We start from the raw sequence: 24,345 nt of genomic DNA on the forward strand, positions 1-24,345 counted from the left end.
TTTTAAGTATGAAAATATGAGAACCGACATTTTAAAACTACAACCGTGTGTTTCCTTTCCGGTATTTCGTGATAGGGCTGCTAAAGGAAGTGGTGGCAGGTGAAAGCTAAAGTTTGCTTGTGCAGATTTTAGAAAGCTCTGCTCCGTAGAACACCAAATCTGGTGTTTCAGTTTGACACAGCGACACGGGGGTGGGGGAGCAGGTACAGCATTCTGACTTAGAGGCCACGGTCTGAAGCTAATGAACTTAAAAGTCAAAACATGAACTCTGAGGTACTAGATCCACTTTAATCCAGATTAGATGGCAGCATTGCCTTCCTCCCCCTCCTAACTTGCCACATCCCCCAGAGTTGGCTTTGACTGCCTAACCCAGATACTCCAATCATGGGAGTTTGATCAAATTATTGATCACGCACTAATGCAGCACCCATTCCTGGCTAAAAAAGAGCTTTAAAAATTATGGCTTTGCGACTGCGACACACACTCTTTTCTACATAGTGCTACTTAATTCTTTCACACGTTTAGAAAAAATGCTAAACCGAAAACCACAACAGCTCAACGCTTCTTGAGGTTGAAAGCATGCAACTTAGCATTAACGTGAGCTGTTTAAATCCGAAATACGACACCAACTTAGCTCATTAGACAAAGTACTAACATTTGTAGACAGGCTTTGTAAAAACAGTGACCGGTGGTTAAGGTGTTAGCACATAAAACACATAGAAACGTTTAATGGGAGACTTTGTCGAAGAGCTTAAGACAGGAAATGACACTCCCGTTAGGTTATGCAGCCTGCTCGCGAACCGAGGCTAACAACTAGCTAGCTACAATCCTACTGGAGGCGGGCGACTGGGCGTTGGTTGCTCAGACAACTACACAAGCTAAACCAAGCGAAAGCCAAAATGTTAAATAGTGAATTCCGTTAACTGAAATCATCACGGTTACAGTTTAAAACAATGTTTTCTGAAAAATTTGTGACATTAGCTGCCTGTAGCGTTCTCACCCATAACGTTGACGCTCCCTGCCGTCTCAAACACCGATCATTCACAAGCCGACATTCCCCTCACTGCTTTTGCTTGAGTTACGCACAAAGAGGCACGCAGCGCCTCCCACACTCCACGAAACTATGCCAAAAATGAGACGTAAACGTGTACGTGAATCACAAAGGGGAGGACCACTGCAGTCTCGCGATGACAATTCGTTTTTTTTGAGTGCTGGTGTGATCTCGCGAGAATAAACCACAGCCGAAACAAAACCAATTCTTTCTTTGTTTCTTTAGTCACAATCTTCTTTTCGAGCACGTAAAATCAGTTTCCCATCCTTCTCAGTTTAGTTACACGTGGTCATAGGTTTTACTCGAGAAATGGAAAAGATACATTGCAATTAGTGGCTATGGAGATCCTCCCCCATGAATTTTTTGCGCACTTCATTTCCTGCATTTTCGTGTGTTTTTTATGCGGCAGTTAAATATTTTCTGCCCCGTTTTATGGCAGAAAGGTTCTTGATTCTGTCAAGGAAACATATACTGGGGAAACTCATTTTGTGTTGGTCTCCATATATTATTCTCACCTTTAAAAAACTAGCATCACTGCTAGACATATAAAAAAATACTTTTACTTTTTTGTCTTTCTGAGATCAGCAGTAACTTGCTGTGCTTAACTGTGCATGTGTTGATATTTCTAGCCTATTTTAATTTATCAACCACTCAATTTTTTTTTTTAATTTGATAGGGACACAGTAGCCTATAGTCACAATACAAAGTATGGGGCTGATGTGCTGCACAGAGAGTTAACAGGATGATTGAAAACAAGGATAAACAAACATCTTTAGATTACCTTGCAAACTTTGCAACAACACATCTAAAATCAAAAGGCAGTGGTTCAGCTTAATTTGTTTATACTACTGGCATCTTCCACCATCCCCCCTTTTGCAGCCAGAGGCTAGACTGTGCATCTGCTGAGTAAGATCACAATGAACAACGTTTACCACAAAAATATTCAGCAACTGTATTTACTCATAATTCCTATTTGTTGAGTGAACTAGTGAGTGAAGGAGGACTTGCCACTGTCACAGACATAATACACCAATATGGTGCAAATGCATTTGAATGCTGGTCTTTGGGGCTTGTGGAAATTATAAGAGAAACACAGCACTGAAAGAATCTTGAACTGGAATGTATTCTCTCTTCTGCAGCAGCAAAGATGGTGATATAAGTACAAATTTTACGTTTTTTAAGGCCTTATTTAGTTCAAAGTCTTCAAACTTTTCAAGAGCTCTTTATCAGATTTAACTGGTGATTCTATTTAAGTAATTAGCATGTACCAGTGAACACTGAAATTATAGTTCATTTAGATAATGCTTCACAACTGCCCAAATAAGTCATTTGAGGCATTCAAAGTGACTCCAGAGTTACTAGACTTGCTGTAGACAGACTTAGGTGTGCTCACTCCAGTGTTGAGATGTGTTGTTCGACGGAGTTTTACTGAAGCTCAAAGATGACTTTCAGACAGAACCACAGCCTAAATAACAGCTAACAGTTTTATCATGTATTGAAATAATGGAGGAACACAAAAAGTCCATAAAAAGCTCCCATTTATACTTACAGAAGTGGGGAAAACCACATTCAAATAAAATTGCATATTTGATTTTTATACCACAGTAATGACAGTGTCTCACAATGTCACCCTTGTAAATTGTGAAATCTTAAAAGGTCTTAGCAGTGCAACAATTAAGTCAGTATGGTTTTACTGTGTGGAATTGTAGGACCAGCAATGAAAAATTCCCAGATTTGTGTCTCCACAAGAGGAGCCTGGTGGGTAAAAGCTCTACCTCCATTTGTACTTCTGGAAACTAGAGGAACCATAAATAGGCCTGCAATCTGAGAACGTTGCCACAAGGACAAATACAGGAAATCATTCATACCTTATGCAATAACTCTTAGCAATGCAACACATCTGTCTAGCAGTTAATCATCTCTTCTCTCATGTTAATATTTTACTTCAAACCTGTACTGTCACAACTTTGACCACTGTGTGTGTCGAGGTTTGCTGTTGAGTTTGAGATATTTCATTTTGTTATGGCTGTCACAGGGTACACTCTGGACAGGTTTCCAGGGTGTCACAGGGTTTACACAGAAAAACAGAGAACCATTCATGCTTACATTCACGCCTAAGACCAGTTTAGAGTCACCAGTATTTTAAACTGCATGTTTTTATATTATTGGAGGAGTACCTGGAGAGAAACATGCAAAGTCCACTTTTTATTTAAAAGTAACTCTTTCAAACAGTAATGTTTGAAAGATTTACATTAAATTTTTGTCATACTGCATTTTTATATTGACCTGTATAATTATTACCATTATTCGTTTTTTTAATTATAGGCTGTTTAACTTAATGTTTAGCTTATATGACAGAATTCCTATTGCTAGGAAACATAAGGAAATTCTGGGTCTTATAATATGTATTAATTTATTCGTTTGTTCTGGACTGTGTTGAGAAGTAATGAGAAATATTTTAAGTTATTTAAATTTCCTTTAAAATATAAATTATTTATATATATATACGCGTGCCAAGTATTCCGACAGCGTAGCACAAAATACGGCGAGTGAACTGGATGCGCGTCGGTTGTAACCATAGCAACATAGACTAATACTATTTGCTCGTATAGTTGCTGTTGCTCGAATAAAACTAACTCAGGATATTTAATGAGGCCAAATTTCTATAGGCCAAATCAGCTTTCTGCTGCTGGGGGAAAGGTAAGCGACTATAAACGCGACTTTTTTTGTTAGCCTTCTATCAGCGGACCTGTCGTTTTTGGCCAGTGTGAGGTAGCACTGTCGCCACTGAGTTTCTTATGTCTGACTAAATGTGAATATGTGCCAAAATGCTTCGCAGGTTCCTAATGAAAGCAGCGGGGAACGCTGAAAATGTCTGTTAAAAAATTGAAACAAGAAGAAAAACTGACCCCGAAATCCATAGGAACACACAGCAAGTAAGCTTGGTTATCTTCTCCTTACAGTTATTTAATTGTTCTTGACCCAGTTCAGAATTCATCTCCGTGATATGAAAACCACAAATCACCTGATAAGCATGTTTTATAGGGCATTTCGTGATCTAAGGAGGCTCCAGTCCCTGCTTGCCAAAAACAGTCCCAGACAAGAGGTGGACAGCAACAACAACAAATGACACCACACCAAGGCTGAATGTCTAGACATTTTAATAACAGACCCCAAAAACCAGCTCACATTGCTACCTATCTGTGTGTATTATTGTGGTGTGAGACTCCTTGTGTTTGCAGGTGGCAGTGTTGAGTCACAGTAAAGGATGCAGCAGTGGAACCAGCAGATCCATCCCTCCTCAAAAAAACACAAGTAGACACAGGCTTGAGAGTGACATCAGCAATGAGGCCTCAGAACTGGACAAATTCAGGTTACATTTCCTAAGGACCGCATAATCTCTGAAATAATATTAACTAAAATCTCAAAGCACACAGTTATGAGTCCAAGTCTTTTCGAATACTAATACAAGTAAGATGCATAAAATTAATACATTAGAGGCCCAGTTGACCTTTATTATGTTGACTCTGAAAATGAAAGAATCGTAGGTTGACTTTGTCTAAGATTCAGTAACATGTGCTACTAATCTCAGCTGTGGATATACTGGTAGAGCTGTTTTTCTGTAAGACAGTGATCTGCACTGCTCAAAAAATGATCAAAGTATAGCATTTAGTCAGATAAACTTCTGGGATATTGATCTGATCTGATCTGGTCAATTAAAATGGCAGAGGGAGTTGTTAATCAGTTTCAGCTGCTTTGGTACTGCTTTGTTGATGAAATTAACAACCGGTGTCCTGGAGGAGTAACAATGAGACAATCCCAAAATAGGAATGGTTTCACAGGTGGATCCCGCTGACATTTTTTCCCTCCTCATCTTTTCTTGCTGTTTTTTTCACTCGTTTGCATTTGGCTAGTGTCACTACTGGTAGCATAAGGTGATACCTGGACCCTACAGAGGCTGCACAGGTGTTCCAACTCCTTCAGGATTATTGATCAGAGATCCCCGCTACATGCCATTGCCAGAAGGTGTGCTTTGTCCACCAGTACAATCTCATGTGCATGGAGATTCCAGGGAGACAGGCAGTTACTTTCGAAGAGCTGGACAGGGCCAGAGAAGGTCACTTATCCTTAGCCCATCAGCAGGACTGCTGTCTGCTCATTTGTGCAAGGAGAAACAAGATGAACACTGCCAGAGCTACAAAATGACTTTCAGCATGCAACTGATGTGAAAGTCTCTGACCAAAGAATCAGAAACAGATTTAATGTGGGTGGCCTGACGGCCCAATGTCCTTTAGTGGACCCTGTGTTCACTCCAAGCACTGTGGAGCCCAACTAGTATTTGCCATAGAATACCAGAATTGGCAGGTGCATGACTGGTGTACTACAGATCACAGCAGGTTCACCCTGAGCACATTTAACAAACAGGAAAAGGTTGTGGAGCAAATTATGTTGCCTGTAACATCATTCAGCATGACCTGTTTGGTGGTGGGTCAGTGATCGTCCAGGGAGGCATATCTATGTAATATTAATGGGTTGCATTTATATAGCGCTTTTCGAGACCCTCAAAGCGCTTTACAATTCCACTATTCATTCACATACTGGTGGAGGCAAGCTACAGTTGTAGCCACAGCTGCCCTGGGGCAGACTGACAGAAGCGAGGCTGTCATATCACGCCATCAGCCCCTCTGGCCATCACCAGTAGGCGGTACGTGAAGTGTCTTGCCTAATGACACAACGACAGAGACTGTCCAAGCTGGGGCTCGAACTGGCAACCTTCTGACTACAAGACAAACTGCCAATTTTTGACACGGGACACACAGACCTCTACAAGCTAGGCAACATCACTCTGACTACCATTAGGTATTAGACTCATTTTCAGACCCTTCACTGGTGCAGTGGGTAATGGCAGATAAAGGAATTGATACCATTGACACTTGGCTGATCTAAATCCAAAGGAACATCTTTGGGATATTATGTTCATCCAACACCACCAGGTTGTTCCTCAGACTGTCCAAGAGCTCGGTGACAGCCTGGTATAGATGTAGGAGGAGATCCTCAAGGACACAATTCATCATCTCATTAGAAGCATGCTCCAATGTACTTGTTCATGCATACAGACATGTGGGTGCTACTAAGCACCATTTTAAGTCCTACAATGAAATTTTGTCAAAATAGACTAATTGGCCCTATTATTTTTTTCCACTTTAATTTTCAGAGTATCTTTGAATTCAGCCCTCTGGAGGTTAATAATTTTAATTCCCATTAAAAACGATTGCATCCTTTCATTCCAAACACAGGACCCAGTCCCTACCTGTATAGATATCCAGCATAATATGTTTTCCATTGATATCTGGTATGTTTTCAAATGTTGAGCAGTGTATATTGTCTCTTTCTGCTTTTTCTACGTGATTTCTTGTTTATGTTAAGTCTGGTTCATTGGGTAATAAACCTGACTTGGAACTTGACTGGATATTGATTTCTCCAGGCAAGTTCCAGCTAAATAATTGCACTAACCTTCCTGTAGCATTGCATTCAGTTTAAATAGTGTTGCTATCGAACTATGTAATAACCTTTCCTTTTTGAAGCACCACACCACACAATATAAATTAAGTACCTTCAAATTTGTTTTTAGATTCAACAACCTAAAGCCAAAGGTCTTCAGTTAGCTTAAGTTTACATATTAAAATGCTTTCAAACAGCTAGAGATTGACGAGGTACAACACAAATGCTATGGCAAGGAGGAGTCAGGACGCCAGGTCAGGGGGGAGATATCATCACCCCCACCCGAGATTGGGTACATAGCCCCAAGTGCCATAGGAGAAGGATAGTTGAGCGCGAGAGGAACTGACCTGAAAAATAGAAACCTATATCCCCCGTAGTCGGTTACCAAGATTACGTGAAGTACCCTCAGAAAGTCTGCTAGATGATGTTAATGCAGCACTACGGACGATACCTACTAACAAGCTGATCTACAATACGGCAGCAGTGATCAGTGCAGATGCTTGGCTACAAGTTGAACAGCCACAAGGGGCAGTACCCTCCATGGAGAAGGAGGCTAGAGGGCAAGATCAAAGTAGCACGGAGGGAGGTTAGCCAACTAACCTAACTAACTGAGGAGGTACACCAGAGAGATAGAAGGCAGGAGAATGAACCAGCAAAGGTGTACTCTCAGTGGCAAGGGAACAATAAGAGAACAGCACCACCAAGGCTGAAGACGGAGCAATACTGGCAGAGCATATGGGAGAAGGACGCAACCCATAACGGCAATGCTCAGTGGCTAGTGGATCTGAGGGCAGACCACAGCGACCTCCCTGAACAGGGTCCAGTAACCATCACAGTGGCAGATATCCAAGAAAGGGTCTCCAGTATGAAGAGTTGGACAGCACCAGGGCCCCACATGGTTCAGGCCTACTGGCTAAAGAAGCTGACTGCACTCCACGAGCGTCTGGCAGCACAAATGAACCAGCTGCTAGTTAACGAGAGACACCCGGAATGGCTAACCGAAGGTCGGACGGTCCTGGACCCCAAGAAGGGACCGGTCCCCTCCAACTACCGACCAATAACCTGCCTCAGTACTACATGGAAGCTCCTGTCAGGCATCATATCGGCTAAGATGAACAGGCACATGGGTCAATACATGAGCGGGACACAGAAAGGGATTGGCAAGAATACCAGAGGCGCAAAACACCAGACAGAACAGTCAGCCGAGACTGCAAGACCAGACTGACCAACCTGTGCACTGCCTGGATTGATTACAAGAAGGCCTATGACTCAATGCCCCACAGCTGGATACTGGAATGCCTAGAATTGTACAAGATCAATGGGACCCTAAGAGCCTTCATCAGGAACTCGATGTGGCGTACAACACTAGAGGCCAACTCCAAGCCCATAGCACAAGTCACCATCAAGTGCGGGATCTACCAAGGAGATGCTCTGTCCCCACTGCTGTTCTGCATAGGCCTGAACCCCCTCAGTGAGATCATTAACAAGACTGGCTACGGATACCGACTACGGAACGAAGCAGTTGTCAGCCACCTCCTGTACATGGATGACATCAAGCTGTATGCCAAGAGTGAACGAGACATCGAGGCAACATTGCAGACATAGAGGACAGTTACAAGTACCTGGGGATCCCGCAGGCGAATGGGAACCATGAAGAGGCCGCTAGAAAAGCTGCAACCACCAAGTACCTGCAGAGGGTCAGGCAAGTCCTGAGGAGTCAGCTGAATGGTAAGAACAAGATCCGGGCCATCAACACGTACGCCCTGCCCGTGATCAGGTACCCTGCTGGGATAATAGGCTGGCCAAAGGAGGAGATAGAAGCCACTGACATAAAGACAAGAAAGCTCCTTACCATGCATGGAGGGTTTCACCCCAAGTCCAGCACCCTGAGGCTGTACGCTAAGCGGAAGGAAGGGGGCTGGGGACTGGTGAGTGTCAGCACCACAGTCCAGGATGAGACAACGAACATCCAAGAATACATTGGGAAGATGGCCCCAACTGACCGAGTGCTCAGTGAATACCTCAGGCAGCAGAAACCCAAGAAAGAGGAGGGAGACGAGGAACCATCATGGAAGGACAGGCCCCTGCACGGTATGTACCACCGGCAGATAGAGGAGGTGGCTGATATCCAGAAATCCTACCAGTGGCTGGACAAAGCTGGACTGAAAGACAGCACAGAGGCACTAATCATGGCAGCACAAGAACAAGCTCTGAGCACAAGATCCATAGAGGCTGGGGTCTATCACACCAGGCAAGACCCCAGGTGCAGGCTGTGTAAAGATGCCCCAGAGACAATCCAGCACATAACAGCAGGGTGCAAGATGCTAGCAGGCAAGGCATACGTGGAACGCCATAACATCTGTGCCGAGTATAATCTGGAAGTCCCGAGGTCAAAATGGGAGATGCCCCCAAGGGTGGTGGAGAATGACCGAGCTAAGATCCTGTGGGACTTCCAGATACAGACGGACAAAATGGTGGTGGCTAACCAACCGGACATAGTGGTGGTAGACAAACAGAAGAAGACGGCCGTAGTGATCGATGTAGCGGTTCCGAATGACAGCAATATCTGGAAGAAGGAACACGAGAAGCTGGAGAAATACCAAGGGCTCAGAGAAGAGCTCGAGAGGATGTGGAGGGTGAAGGTAACGGTGGTCCCCGTGGTAATCGGAGCACTAGGTGCGGTGACTCCCAAGCTAGGCGAGTGGCTCCAGCAGATCCCGGGAACAACATCGGAGATCTCTGTCCAGAAGAGCGCAGTCCTGGGAACAGCTAAGATACTGCGCAGGACCCTCAAGCTCCCAGGCCTCTGGTAGAGGACCCGAGCTTGAAGGATAAACCGCCCGCAGGGGCGTGCTGGGTGTTTTAAAAAAAAAAAAAAAAAAAAAAAAAAAAAAAAAATATATATATATATATATATATATATATAGTTATTTTACTATTAATTTTACTGTTACTACTTTTTTTTTTTTGCTTTACATCTGATAACATTATTTAAAAAGTTTCCTCCCAGTTAGACATGCAGAAAAGACCTGACCTAAGAGGTGTCCAGTAGGCAACCTGGTCAGATACATGAACCACCTCAACTGGTTCTTTTCAATGTGGAGGAGTAGAGGCTGCATTCTGAGTCCCCCCTGAATGGCTGAGCTCTTAAATATATCTCTTGAGTCCAGACATCCTTCACCGGAAGCTAATTCCTATTGCTTGTATCTGCGATCCGATATTTTTTTTAGTCACTACCCACAGATCAAGGCTGTAGGTGAGGGAAGAAGCATAGATTTACCAGTGTGGTTTTTCTTAATTTTTTTGCCCAATGCTTTGTCATTTGGGAAAGTACTAATGAGGATTGATGACACTTTGCCATCTCTTTATTTCTATTTCCTTTTGTAAATGAATACCAACTCTGACTGTGGTAGACTATGGCAAAACTCCTCTCGACAACTGATAGCAGTGTGCTACTGGGAGCCCTGCTAGCACTCACCACTTTGGCTGAGAGGTAAGTAAATGTTGCACCGAAGACTATACATACAAGGACGATTTCATCTGTTACAAGATTTTCTTCTCTGTAGCATAGAATTTAAAGAGGAGATTGGGAAGCTACTGATAGTGGAGAGCCTCCTTGTAATACTTCAGGAATACGACCTCCTGTCAAAGAGGTAAGAAAGCACTACTAAGTTATTATTCTAATTTATGGAAAAGGTTTTTTCACCCATTAGTGCTGATATACAGTCATAAAATCTGGACAGAAACATAGACAGACAAATAAAATAGAGCTGTAAAGAATAATAGTGTATATTATCTCTGCAAGTATCAAGTTATATTCATTTAACATAAATAATATTGGGGTTAAACTTCGTCCAGAATGAGTGCGGAGCTGTTGAGGCTGCTCTGCCCGGTTCAGCTCGTGAGGGCTCAGGTGAGGGAGCTGGACGGTCTGCCAGTACTGCTGAGTCTGTTGCATGGCAAGCACCTGAAACTGCTATGGAGTGTCACCTGGGTGCTGGTCCAGCTCTGCGAGGACCCCGACATCAGGGTGGAGATCAGAAGCTGGGGTGGCGTGCAGCAGCTCCTCCGGCTGCTCCACAGGTTCGTGAAAATGAGCGAGTACAATGTATTTAAAGTTTAGATTACAACAGTTAGCTCTCAGTTTGAACATTTATAGTCTGTAAGTTGTTTTCACTAGTTTTCAGTGTGATCCTTGTCTTTGAAGGGACAGATCAGCAAATATTGCTGATGAATCTGTCTGGAGTTTATTACCTCATATATTTTTCTATCCTTTTTTTATCCTTTCACATCTTTGCTGGTTAGAAAAAAAATGCTTTCCGTTTGTCTGCAACATAATCTCATCCAATATTTCATAGCTAATGATGGAGGTTGTAACTTTAGCTGACTGAACAGCATTAAACAGCTTTGTTCTCAGGCTTAAAACAGTCACAGTGCCAAAAAATAAGGCACAAAATCATTCACACAGTGACAGGCGGTACATCACCGACCGCTCGTCCATTGAGGCGCTCTCCAGTGCCAACGCAGCCGGTCGCATCCAGAGAGAGCACATGAGGGAGGAGCTCAGCCCTCAGGAGGTGGTGGACAACACGATCGCGCTCCAGTCAGGTCAGGGTATACGCTGCATATCACACAATTTATTTCTGGGTACTGTGTTGCTCAGTGGCATGGTGGAGCAGTGGTTAGTACCACAGTAAGAAAGTCCTGGGTTTGAATCCACCAAAGTACCCACCAGCTTTTCTGTGTGAGAATGTTATATATTTATTTATTTTTAATGATATTAATTTATAAACTTATAAAGTACTCATTAGTGGAAACTGGAGAAAAACAGGTTTTATAAGTGAAAGACTTCTATTATAAAATCAGTCACATGGAGAACAAAGCCTGTGGGAAAGTTCAACCCAAGAACACGCTTGGGGTAAAAACACAGGTCATCTACTAATAATACATCTTAAAATCTGGAAGAAACGGTGGAAATATGAAACTTTTACTGCTTGGGAACATATTTGTACCTTTGGAATTTACATATAGTTACGATACGTTCCAATGATCCCTGTCCCTAGGTCTGCGTAGGGACAGAAGCGGACATTTATTCCACCTCTGTCTCAGAGAGTTTATGATAAAGCATTTTTTTGTCCCTACTGCACAAAAAGAAAATGCTACCCCAGTCTTATCAGTTACTGAGGATGTAAACAGTTTTTTCCTGACATGAGACAATGACGACTGCAGAGAGTTGACTAACCCTGTCTGTAATTGCACAGGAAGTGGTTGTAAATTTCCTGTTTTCAAACGTCTGATGACTCTAACATAAAGCAGAACTCGTTCTTGCTCACTCCAAACATGCATGTCCCGAGAAGTATCAATAGGGAAAGCTTAAGATTTACATTTCAAACACAGTGTTTCCTTCTGGCCTTTTGGTTTTTTAGAGAGTCATATAAATATTTACATCTGTAATCCAGACTATTTAGGACTCTGTGATTGTGTATATGAGTTCTTAAATTAAATTCTATCCCTTTAATCCCCCTTTCAGCCTGCTGTACAGCTCTGACTGAGATGAGTCTAGATGACACATCTGCTCACCACATTGTTCAGGTAAAGAAGGGTTCTTAGTGGAAGAGCACGTATTAATCAAATGAGAGTGCTTTTACTCTTGATCCTATTACCAGAGAGAAATATGTAAAAGCATGAGCTATAATAAATAAAAATAAAAACACATGTATATGTTTTTGCGTTAGTTACATTTGACCTTCTTTTCTTAGGAAAATGGCATCTATATAATTGCAAAGTTGATTATACCATGTGACTCTGGACAAACAATCACTTCTTTACAGGTATATGCTATTATATGTAACAAATTGCATAATAATCTAAATGTTATAATTATAGGAAATAACATATCTGTTTGTGTACTGGCAGTGCTATGCATTCCGGGCGCTCCGATTTCTCTTTAGTGTGGAAAGAAATAGACATCTGTTTAAGAGGTGATGAAACGGCATTAAAAAGTTTTAAAATATAACAGAAACTGTCTAACATTAAGTTCATGAAGTGGATGAATTGTTTTAAAATGAGCTACTGTTGGAACACTGCCAGGGAAAGAAGTCTCATTATTGCTTTCCACTGCCGTTTTGTGATCTTTTATCCATTACAGACTCTTTCCCACAGACCTCTTTGAGCTGTTTATTGATGTTGGACATTATGTGCGGGACCTCGCTGCCTATGAGGGCCTGCAAACCAAAGTTTCACTCTACACTGTAAGAAATAGCTTCTAAATGAGTTTATTTGTTTATTCAGCTATTTTGGAGTTGGGGAAAAAAGGAAAAACATTGACTGCCGTGGGGTAAAATAAATGAGGTAAACTGACAAACAAACAAAGTTTTTGTGTTTTCAATGCAGAAAGAGGAACTGGACAATCTGAGAGAAGGCATTGAGACAGTGGACCAGAACCGACCTCCTCTCAGAGTGATCAGTGGCTACTCTGTGTTGGACCATCTGGGCACCGGGGCCTTTGGAAGTGTCTTTAAGGTAAACATCAGTAACAGGAAACATAATCAAGAGTGACCAAATTTGGAGTTGGTTGTGATGTTTTGCATCTTTTCTTTTTAAATTTACTTCAAATTTATTGGTTTGATGACAGGTCCAAAAACAGAGCGGCCAGAACATCCTAGCGTTGAAGGAGGTGAATCTACACAACCCTGCATTTGGCAAAGACAAGAAGTCCAGAGACAGTAATGTGGAGAAAATCATCTCAGAGCTCACAATCATCAAAGAACAGGCACTTGGCTCAATACAAATCACAAGTGAACTGTATTTGGACAGTATGATTACATGTTGGAAGTTAATGTGTTGCTTATTTATCTCTAGATGACACACCCGAACATTGTTAAATATTACAGGACTTTTCTGGAAGGTGAGCATAATGAACTCTGAAACTGAAAATTACAGGGAGTCTATTTGATTGTCTTGAGGTCCATATTGTTATTCTCAGGCTCTACTAAAGGATATTTTCCTGATTCATAATCCCTGTAATCCCTGTGAGCCAAAAACTCACAGGGATTACTTACTTACTGGGTTCATTATCTGTAACTGTAGTCATGTTTAACATGAACATCCACAGGTATAATGGCAAGAATCTGAAGGAAATTAAGGAAGAGCATATAATAAGTCCCCTTTAAAGAAGAAAAAAACAGCAAAAGGCCAAACACACTTATCATAATGTCCATTTTAGGTGACAAGCTGTACATTGTGATGGAACTGATTGAGGGAGTACCACTGGCTGAACATTTTAACTCTCTGAAGGAAAAACAGCAGCAGTTCACCGAAGACAGACTTTGGAATATATTCATACAGGTAACAAATGCTAGTAAGTGCTTTGTAAACTGCTTGTACTGCATGAAGTCTGATTGTCTACCGCCTGACTAATTTGACGCTTCCCACAGGGTCCACAGAGTAAAGCGCTATACACAGGCCATTTGCCATTTACCATTACCTTTTTGTGGTTAAGAACAAACTTAATAGAAAACACAATTAAACTGAAACCTAGAAATTGAGAGCTAATGAAAATTAGACTCAGCCATACACAATCAACACAGTCACAAGGGATGAAGTAAAACTCCAGTGAAGACAGAAGAGGACATGGGATTAAACAGGAAGTGAATAATGGACCATTACTGAAAGGGGAAAACATGAATAAAGAAAAAAAAATCTCAACATAGATGAACTAACTCCTAGGGAACACAGAAGGATGAAAAGAAACACCCAAGGGGACTAAAATGCAAGAAACAGCAACTAGAGCCTAGGTACAACAAAATATTAGAGTGTAAAATAAAAATAACCCCGCAAAACATAAAAATCATAACTTTAAACACCAAAGCAAAAACCCAAACTCACATATTCGTTCAAAACTCAAAGGAACAGAAACCCTGGCTGCCAAACTGGTTTTTGATTGTTTTTGATAATAGCCAAAATGAATGGCAATAATTTTCACTCAGCAAATGAGACACACATGGATGAGCCACAACTCCCAAAGCACTTCTAGCATTGAAATGAACATAATTTCTCCATGTTCCTTCAGATGTCTCTGGCATTGAGGTACCTGCATAAGGAGAAGAGGATAGTCCATCGTGACCTGACGCCAAACAACATCATGCTAGGGGAGAAAGATAAAGTCACCATCAGTGAGTGTGCAGTTAGGTTTCCCCACAGAACATCTCGTCATATGAAAAGTTTAACTCTTGTCTTTCCTCTACCTGAAGCTGACTTTGGCCTAGCTAAGCAGAAGGAGGAGAACAGCAAGCTCACATCAGTGGTTGGCACCATCCTTTACTCCTGGTGAGGAAGTTAAGTCCAAACGTTCAGCTGTTTTTGTCTTTTATTACAGCCTATTAAAGAAACAGCTGGAAAGTTATTATGTTATTCCTGGCTGTGTACACTTGTTTTGTGTTAATCGAGCTGAGGGAACAGAAATCTGCTCACATAAACAACTGTGGGAACTCTCCTCCAATTAGAGGTTTTAAATACGATGGTTGTCATTAGAATTAAGCCTCAATTTGGCTTCAGGTAAAAAGTCGAGGCCTAAACTTGAGTTTTAGAGTTTAGAATCCATTGCTGTGTGATTATATTCCTATAATGCTGTCCGATTCACATACACTTTCTTTTTCCTTGTCAAATTGTGGGGTCCTTCTAATCTTCTGTGATCATCGTCAGATTTTGTGGCTTCATTCAGAGATTTATTGCATGAATGGTCCTCATGACTCAAGATTTTCAGTGTGGTGATGTGTTTTTAGCCCAGAGATAGTGAAAAACGAGCCGTATGGAGAGAAAGCTGACATCTGGGCTTTAGGTTGCATCCTCTACCAGATGGCCACTTTACAGCCTCCATTCTACAGCAGTAATATGCTGTCACTGGCCAGCAAGGTAGCATGGAGACACACAAGACTCACATTTTATGCCTAACTTCATATATTTACTTTCTACTGTCAGTCACTGATCACTCTAATTCTCTGCTGGCAGATTGTGGAGGCCGATTATGAGCCAATTGAAGAAGGTACTTTTTCAGAGAGAGTCATCGACATGATCAAATGGTGAGCATAGACTGTATACAGAAGATCAATCAATCAATCTGGCTTCATTGATTCAGTCATTGGCTTCTGGAATCTGTGTTTGAGGATTTTTATTTAGATTTTACACAGCATCTCAATTTTTGGCTTTCTGGTTCCTCTATTGTTTCTACTAGATTTTCTTAACTGATGCATGTTTAACTTAAAAGCATTCACTAAGGACGAGGTCTCAGGATTAGCCCTGGTAGGAAGTCCAGCACCACAACAGTTGCAATTTATTTAAATGTATTAGTGTTTACATGTATTATCCATGTGGAAAAATAAGAAATAAAATAAGAAATAACAGAACAATCAATTATTTAATAAATTTATTCAGCACTTTACTTTGTGATGTGATGTCCTGTCAGGTGTTTAAATCCAGATCCAGATCTGAGACCGGACATTATAGCTGTGAGTTCCAGGATCTCTGACCTCATGATGAAGCTGATGGATGGACTCTACACTTCCCAGAATTCACTGGAAAGAAAAGCAGAGCGAGACAGGAAACGAGCACAGAGGTTTTTCCTAGAAAGAGATAAAATTAGGGTGACCTGCTCTTACTCAAACATGTCACAGGTGAATTCAGTTCTTTGAAATCAGAAAAAGACTCTTCACTTTATAAATGTTAAATACAGACTCATGAACGTTTGTACTGTGCTGTAGTGCTTATAAATAAATATATTATTAGCCTGCAGAGATTTAAAATGGTGCTTCATATTTTACAGGAAACACCCATGATGAAGACTGAGTATGCACCTTCATGCTCCTCTACAGCCTGCAGCTCAAACCACAGCAGAGAGCAGAGACTCGCTCAGGGTATCTGGGTATCTTTATACTGCTCAGACTGTGAAAGGTGTGAAGACACAATGCTAACATGTTGTGCGTGTGTGCTTAGATGACGGCCCTGATGAAGATATTGAAACAGGCACAGACACTACCACCAACTCTACAGGGAAACACTACGGTTAGTGGTGTCAAAGCTGTGATAATGCACATGATCACATTTTTATTACTTACTTCAAAGATACTTTTTTTTGTGTTTTTCATACATCCAAATATTCACAGGCATGTTTACTTTACCTGATGATGCCTCACTACTGTTAGTTGTTGTGGTGCCATTTAGGGATTCAAAGCCTTTTTTCATTTATAAACATTTATTTTCTCATTTCTTCTCACTGCTTTAGATTTTTCTGTTGGTTGTTGTGGATTTTGCTCACTAATTATACCCCAAACCCCATTTGTTTTACTATTTATCTTTAATCAAAGGCTCAAAGTCAGCTGCCTGTGCTACCCCTGATCATATTTTAGTCAGGTAAGTTTAACACATTGAACACATTTCCAGCTGTATGATTTATGTAAGCTCTGGGCTTAATGTATGTGGTAGCAGTCTTGAGCTCATCCTTTGAACTTGAAGAACGTGTAAATGTTTGTTGGTAAACACAAGCAAACTGAATCACGTTTGTGATTTGCTGTTTTTCCCAGTGGGGATTTTGCAGCTGCAAAGGTGAAACCAAGACCGGGTAATTTTTTGACTTTATGGCACTGCTTGACCTCTCAGACTACAGAAACCCTTTCAAATGAGCCTACATGGCTTTCTTTAGCACTCATCAGTCAGTTTGTTGGTTTTGCTCTAACCTCAGTGTCAGCAGGAATCTGCGTCTCCCAGAAGAAGCTTCGCCAGATTGATGATCCAATTCAGAGGCTTCTGGTGCAGCTGCACAAAATCATCTTCATCACTCAAGTAAAGGCATAAAGAAATGTTTGCTGAATCTCTTGATTCAAAAATTATAAATGCAGTCACAGAAACACTCTATCAGTTGGACTATTTGGTCCAGCTGAGATCAACCCATGAGGAATATTTTGTCAGCAGTGGTTAGATTTGTATTTGTTGGTAATAACCTGCATTTATTTAATTTCCAGCTTCCACCAGCTCCACACCACCACATTAAACGGCGCCTTGTTGAAAGATTTAAAAAGTCTCTCTTCCAATTTGGCAGCGATCCGTACAACCTGAAAGTGGAGCTCAGCAAGGTTTGAACTGTCAACTCATAATTCAGAACTGCACTTGAAGTTAAAATGCAGGGAACTTGGAAAATATGGTCAGACAGAATTTGTATTCAGTGATTGTACTTTATAATTTTCCTTCATAATGTAGGACTGCTCAGCAATCATAATCATGATCATTTTGACATTTCTGTGATCAGAATGTGAATAAGCACAATTCACTAACTTTGGAAACATCAGATATTTATTGGACTAAAGAAAAACTGCAGGCTTCAGATTGAAAGCTAGTTCAAAATAAAGCGAAGCATCGTAAGCAGACTACAGCCTGATGCACAGCCTGAGTTTTTAGGGAAAAGGCAAAACGCAGCCCTATGAGGGAGAGGGGCATGCTGCATTAATAACAAATAGCAAAACAATGAGTCATTGTGAAACATAATGTGGCACAATAATGGCTTTGTAACAGATATCTTGTTTTCATAACTGTGAAACTGTTTTCCAGACATGTGACCACAAAACATGTGATGCTAACTTTGCTGTCATTTTGAACATGTGGTGTGATCTTGGTGACAATGTTAGATCAAATGAATAAGGCCCTAGTTTTGCAGGCCTAGAGACCAGTCAATAACCCTCTGGCAACCACATGTCGCTAGGGAAAAATCTGTATTCCCCAACTGGTTGGCAAAAACCTATGTGATTGCTTTGGTCAGTCGCCTATTGCTAATAGTTTGAATGGAAGTGAGAGAGTTGTCTGTATGATGCAAAACAGAAGTTGAGAACATTCACCTTTAAAGGAAATGTTTCACCTTTTGAAACATGTAGGTTGAGGTTCCAAGGCAATCCCTTCCCCATTTCCAATTTGCCATACGCTTAATCCAGTGGTACTGCTACTCGGGTAGTCGTTAGTGAGTATGAAAAACTACAGGCAAATGTGACAAACATGAAAATCTACAGGTAAATGTAGAAATCTGCAAGCAACTCCAGGAATCACTAGGAGGTTTTTGGTGCATCACCTTCCTGAAGGTCATCTTCCAGGAGCTGAGCCTGGACACAAACCAGGGAGAGGGATAATAAGCTTGATTTGAACTCAATAGAGAGAAAAAAAAAAGAAATTATTTTTGCTCCCTTCCTGGTTGCTTTGATTGTGTGTCTGTATTTGTCACACTTGTGTGACACATATTACATGATTTAACTCCATCCATCCACTCATCCTTTTCAGGGTTGATGGAGCCTATCCCAGCTGTCATAGGGCAAGAGGCAGGGTACACCCTGGACAGGTCACCAGTCTGTCGCAGGGCTAACACACAGAGACAACCACTCACACGCACTGAGGGACATTGAACTCATTACCTTCTTGCTGTGCGGCAACAATGCTAACCACCATGCTGCCTGCTTTAACTCATAAAACAAATTTTAATAGTAGACAAAGACAGCCTGAGTAAATATAACATTTTGTTTTTAAATGATGATTCCATTTATTAAGGGAACAAAAGTTATCCAAACCCACCTGGCCCTGTGTGAAAGTGAAATGGCCCCTACGCCTAATAACTGCTTGTGCCACTATTGGCAACAAAAACTGCAGTCAAGAGTTTGGTATAACTGACTGTGAGTCTTTCACATCACCGTGAAGGAATCTTCTTGGTAGAATTGTTTTAATTAAAACGCGTTGGAGAGCATTTAAGCATCATAATTCTGATGCTGGTATATTGGTCTTTAAATGAAATGCTGTTCGTTTTACACCAGATTTAACGGCAATCAAACCTTCCAAGAAGTTAGACTTCTTGGTTAAACAAAAATTTCCCCAAAATCATCAATATGATTTTTCAAAAAATGTTAGACAAGCCTTTGAGTTATTTCTAGTCACTGTGGTTTTACTCCTTGGACTCTCCGTGGATGTCATTTTTGTCTAGTCTGTTTTTTATTGTTGAATCATGAACTTCGACCTTCACTGAGGCAAATGAGGCCTGAATCTCTTTAGATGTTGTTCTGGATTCTTCTGTGACTTCCTGAATAAGATATCGATACACCGTTGGTGTAATTTTTGTAGGCTGGCTGGGAAGGTTCACCAGTTTTCTCCATTTGGGGAGAGTAGTTTACACTGTGGTTTACTGGAGTCCCAAAGCCTTGAAGTAGCTTTGTGAGCCTCTTTAGATTAATAAATGTCTATAACTGTGTTTCTCATCTGTTCTTAAGTTTATTTAGATTGTGTATTTTTTGAGATTGTTGTCAGGTTCTATTTAAATAATTCTTGATTCATTTCTTGATTTTATGAATTCATGAATTCAGAGAGGAGGGAAATACTTCTCCAAAGCACTGTAAAAAAAAATAAAACCGGAAGGATGTAGAAACATGAAGGCAACTCACACAGAACAGGCGAAAGATGTGAGAAAGGAAAATACTCAGAAGCATAAGACAAATATCAAACAAGAAGATTACAACAGATACAACAGAACATGTCTGGGCTACATTTACTGTAACTACTGCAGTAAAAGCTTCTTAAACACAGCTCTGTGAAGGAATGCTTTCATTTTGCAGTTTCACCATCTTGATGTAAAAAAAAAAAAAATCAAAATCATAACATCACACAAAGCCAGCATTGTTTCACTCTGCAGTGCACCCCGTGCTCCTCGATGGATGCAGTTTATGACTTCATTCCATGTGTGCTAGGCCGCCAGAACACATTTAATATACCCACCATAGAAGCTGCTGTCAGCTATTTTAAAGCCACACCTGAGGTCCTGTAGCTCTGAACTTTCACTTTCATGATATGATAAACCACAGGGAAGGAGTTTGATAACAGAGTGATGTTTAAGTCTACCATCAAAAACATGTTCCTGCATGAATTTTAATTCAGCTCCTGAACCAATGGCAAAATATTTTCATTATGAGATCAGAGCTCACCTGTCTGTGTCTCTTCTGCTGCCATGATTAATGAAAAATAAAAACATGAGACCAGCAATGGCTAGGTTACCTGATAAACAATGTCTCGTGATAAATCTGCTCTCAGTTCATTCATAGATGATATTAAATAGTAAGCATCTCTCCCTGTAATTACAAGGAAGATTAAAGCATAGCCTGAGTACAGAACATTTTTATTAGCTTGGCACAACTTCTACTGTAAAGCTTCTTTCTTTAATGATCTGATAATGTGAGACATTTTTGGACTGGACATTTTTTAAACTAATTTCAGAGACGTTTAAACATATCTCATAAAAGAGGGCATTAACACCAACCTTAAAAGCTTTGTGAAATCACTGAAATCACCGTGCAAAATAACTCAAGAGTCAGAAACTGAGGAGCTCTCTGCACAATCAAAATGAAATATTTCTTAAAAATCTTTTTTTATTGCATACAGTTGAGTCTACTTTGTTCCAGTACTCAGTTTACAGGAAGTCTTGCTCTGTGCTGGTGTACCTTACAAATGTCTTGTAAGAATCACTTCATAAAATCAGGCAGAACTTAACGGTGTTTGTCTCTCCTCTTCTTGGCTCTCAGCTCGTCCAGGCGTCTCCAGAGCTGATGGCACTTGGTTCAATCAGTTCAGATTGGTGGCCTTGGATCCACCACTTCACGGGAGACATCCATACCGCTGACAGCACAGGTAGTGCCATCAATGCCCAACTTCACCATAAATTTCCAGTAAAAGACAAGCAGAGCATCTTATGCAGAAGTAGAATTGCAAGTTAATTCTGATGTAAAAATAAATAAATAAATACTTTGTCTCTTCTTTGTGTTGACAGTTGATGTGAATCTCAGAGATGGAGTTACATATCACCAGATGCAGGTTGGTGGTGAGAAACTCAGGAATCTTTCTAATAGGAACAATTTTTGCTAGCTAAAAATAAAAGTCATATTTGGCATATAAGTCTATGTAAAACTGCATTGAAAAACAATTAAACTATTGTTTGTATAAATGTCGTGTAGGTCCTCCTGCAGAGGCATAGTGCCAATGTAGGCTGGTTGGTGAACAACAAATTTATTCAGAGAATAAATAGTTTGCTGATGGCATAGTGCCAACTATTATTTCATTAAAATTCAATTTTATGGATCTGTATTACTTTACAACTGCAGGTGTTGACTCTCCCACAGATGGGTCTCATTTTGGAACAGTGTTTTAATTTCAACTTCATCATGATACTGAACTTCTGTCTGCGGCCTCTGACATGGTGTTTTGTTCGAATGTTTTCAGGCGATCATTGAGGAACTGCTGAATGAGAACAGCTACTATGAACCAACAAACAGCAGGTAAACTGGAAATGATGTATTTAACTGAATCATTAGACTCACAAAATCTAGCGCTTGAGCTTTTCTAAAAACTAGTTCAAGACAATTCATTATTATCATCACTTGTCTTGTTCAGCGCACACAAACCTTTAATGAATTTCATTTCAATAGCAGTAATTGAATAGAATAGAATAGAATTAGAATAGAATTCAACTTTATTGTCATTGCACATGCACAGGTACAGGGCAACGAAATGCAGTTTGCATCCATCCAGAAGTGCTTTAGTGATATAGATATATTACAATATATATTAGCAATAATATAGATATGTGAGTATATTACAGAAATGGGTCTATTATGGTATGTTATAATGTACACAGTATGAAGTATGTTGTGAATATTCTATAACTATAAGTATGTACAGGCTGTAGTGAGTACAAGCTATGTACAGGCTATGAACAGGATATAAATATGAAAAACTATACAGAATATGAAATAAATAACTTTACAGAATCTGAGATATACAGCTATACAGAAATGGGAACTATGCAAGTTGTAAACAGTTGTAGGATTAAAGATTATCGAATGTACAGAATGATTATTTACACAGAGCTATACAGTAGTGCAGTTAAGATAAGTGAGGGTGAGGATAGTTTCTACAGAGGCTATTGCTTTGTTTCTGTGGCTACAAAATGTAAATGAACTATTATGCTGATTTTCAACTCTTTATTTTTGCATGATTTACAGTTAAAAAAAAACAACTCTTTGTTTGTCTTATGTTGGGCCTTGTTGCAGTCCCTCAGTTTATCCATTGTCTGAAACTAGCTATTTTAACATTGACTCCTTTGAACAAGTTTTCTTTTGATTGGTTGCCCCTCTCAAGCAAAAATTTGGAACCGTAGGCGGGTGGGGCTTCTGTATTTATAACTGCAGCTGAATGACTGAGAAGACCATATTAAGATAATACCTCAGCTCAGGTACAAATATCAGTAGGAAAATACAAAAAATACAAAAAAATTACAAACAAATATAAAAGAAGTAAGATATTACACTCTATACAACGGTAGCATACACAGTATGTGATTATGGATACTGTGTATGGATATTAGGGATATCCAGTCTATTTTACATCAGAAGTAGAAACATAGAAAGGAGTAGAAAAAAACTGTTTCAAACTGAGTGTTTAAGGCAGTCTGAAGCCTGAGCATTTGGTTCAGAGATTACTTATATATATAATGGGGCCATTATCTGAAACTTTTACCTTATGTTAGTCTCTTTTCCTTTTGTTATTCCAAACTAAGTTTAGTGGGACAGTTGTTTGAAATGAAATAAAGATTTCTCTCATTTTTCTTTTTTTTTCTTTTTTTCTTTTAGGCTCAGAAAGAAAAGAAATGACCAAGAAAAAAAGTAACAGTTATCTTCACTCATCCCTAAAAACTCAAACTTTAAATTTATTTGGAGAAGAATGAGTTCACAATGATACTTCAACACTGCTTGAAATCTAATGAACATTTATCCCAACCCTCATTACAAAACATATTCTCATTGAACATAAAAAGAATATAAAAGTAGTAAATGCATACATTAATTTGTTTGCACATAAACATGATTACGGTGATATTTTACCACAGTGCTCATAGTCATGTTGTCACCTACTCTTTTGATCTCAGGCATTATTGTTGTCTCTTTTTCCCATAAATGTGAAGTGACTGTATGAATTTCCAAAGATATATTATATATGAATATATATACATATCTACAGATAGATACGGATGTAATTAAGTTTGAGACTGACAGTTATTCTATTCTCAGTTCAAAATCAAAATTTAAAACTTGTTTAAAATGCTTTTTTTGAAGCACTTTATACTCTCAGGCCCAGACACTGCATGTCACAGCATGTGTTTTTCTAGTGGCTGCAAGCCACAGTGACCTTGTTTGCTTTCTAAGAACTGATAAGATGCAGCACATTGACCTTAATTCTACATATCACAATTTTTGACTGGATTTGAAAGAAAAAAAAAACAGGTCAAATGTTTTGCACTGTAATAAAATGCACTCAATCAGCATTTTTACTATAAAGAAGATCTAAAATATGACTGACAGCTGAAGAAAAGCTTTCTTTTGCACTTTGACTCACTGTTATCTGTATAAAACTATTTAAATGTTTGTATTAATAAACATTATTTAATTCAGCAAATGTCTGCCTGTAATGTTTTAATATTACTATAAATATTGTGTATTCTTTTGATGTGCTGTGAGGGCTATTCATGTTGAAGGTGAATTTAGTGCATAAAATGTGCAGGTTTGATCTCCAAAAGTTGATTCTGTTCATCTGGATGTTTTCAGTGGGAGAAACGTTTCGTCACTCATCCAAGTGACTTCTTCAGTCTCAGCTGACTGCAGGTTTCCCCAATCTTATAAACAATAAATTGCAAATTGACTGAAACCAGCACAGTGAAGGGCTGGGAGGTC

General features: G+C 40.0%; 1 protein-coding gene across 1 annotated transcript; it reads left to right on the top strand.

Moving 5' to 3' along the window:
* The first annotated feature begins 3,627 nt into the window (after positions 1-3,627).
* On the top strand, positions 3,628-24,021 carry nek10 (NIMA-related kinase 10). Its single transcript, XM_085424211.1, has 31 exons — positions 3,628-3,751; positions 3,891-3,987; positions 4,097-4,157; positions 4,294-4,443; positions 9,967-10,046; positions 10,120-10,206; positions 10,412-10,636; positions 11,022-11,161; positions 12,084-12,145; positions 12,313-12,384; positions 12,470-12,534; positions 12,702-12,804; positions 12,947-13,075; positions 13,188-13,325; positions 13,415-13,460; positions 13,779-13,900; positions 14,625-14,727; positions 14,806-14,881; positions 15,337-15,466; positions 15,563-15,633; positions 16,017-16,224; positions 16,374-16,464; positions 16,544-16,612; positions 16,915-16,960; positions 17,131-17,168; positions 17,289-17,389; positions 17,569-17,679; positions 21,145-21,250; positions 21,390-21,433; positions 21,839-21,894; positions 23,248-24,021. The coding sequence occupies exons 2-31, from the start codon at positions 3,923-3,925 to the stop codon at positions 23,282-23,284; spliced, it is 2,832 nt and encodes a 943-aa protein (XP_085280337.1). The 5' UTR covers positions 3,628-3,751; positions 3,891-3,922; the 3' UTR covers positions 23,285-24,021.
* Positions 24,022-24,345: the final 324 nt, after the last annotated feature.

Source organism: Rhamphochromis longiceps, linkage group LG11 (assembly GCF_057381845.1).
Source record: "Rhamphochromis longiceps isolate RC_006_pf linkage group LG11, R_longiceps_female_GT1.1, whole genome shotgun sequence".
NCBI lineage: Eukaryota > Metazoa > Chordata > Actinopteri > Cichliformes > Cichlidae > Rhamphochromis > Rhamphochromis longiceps.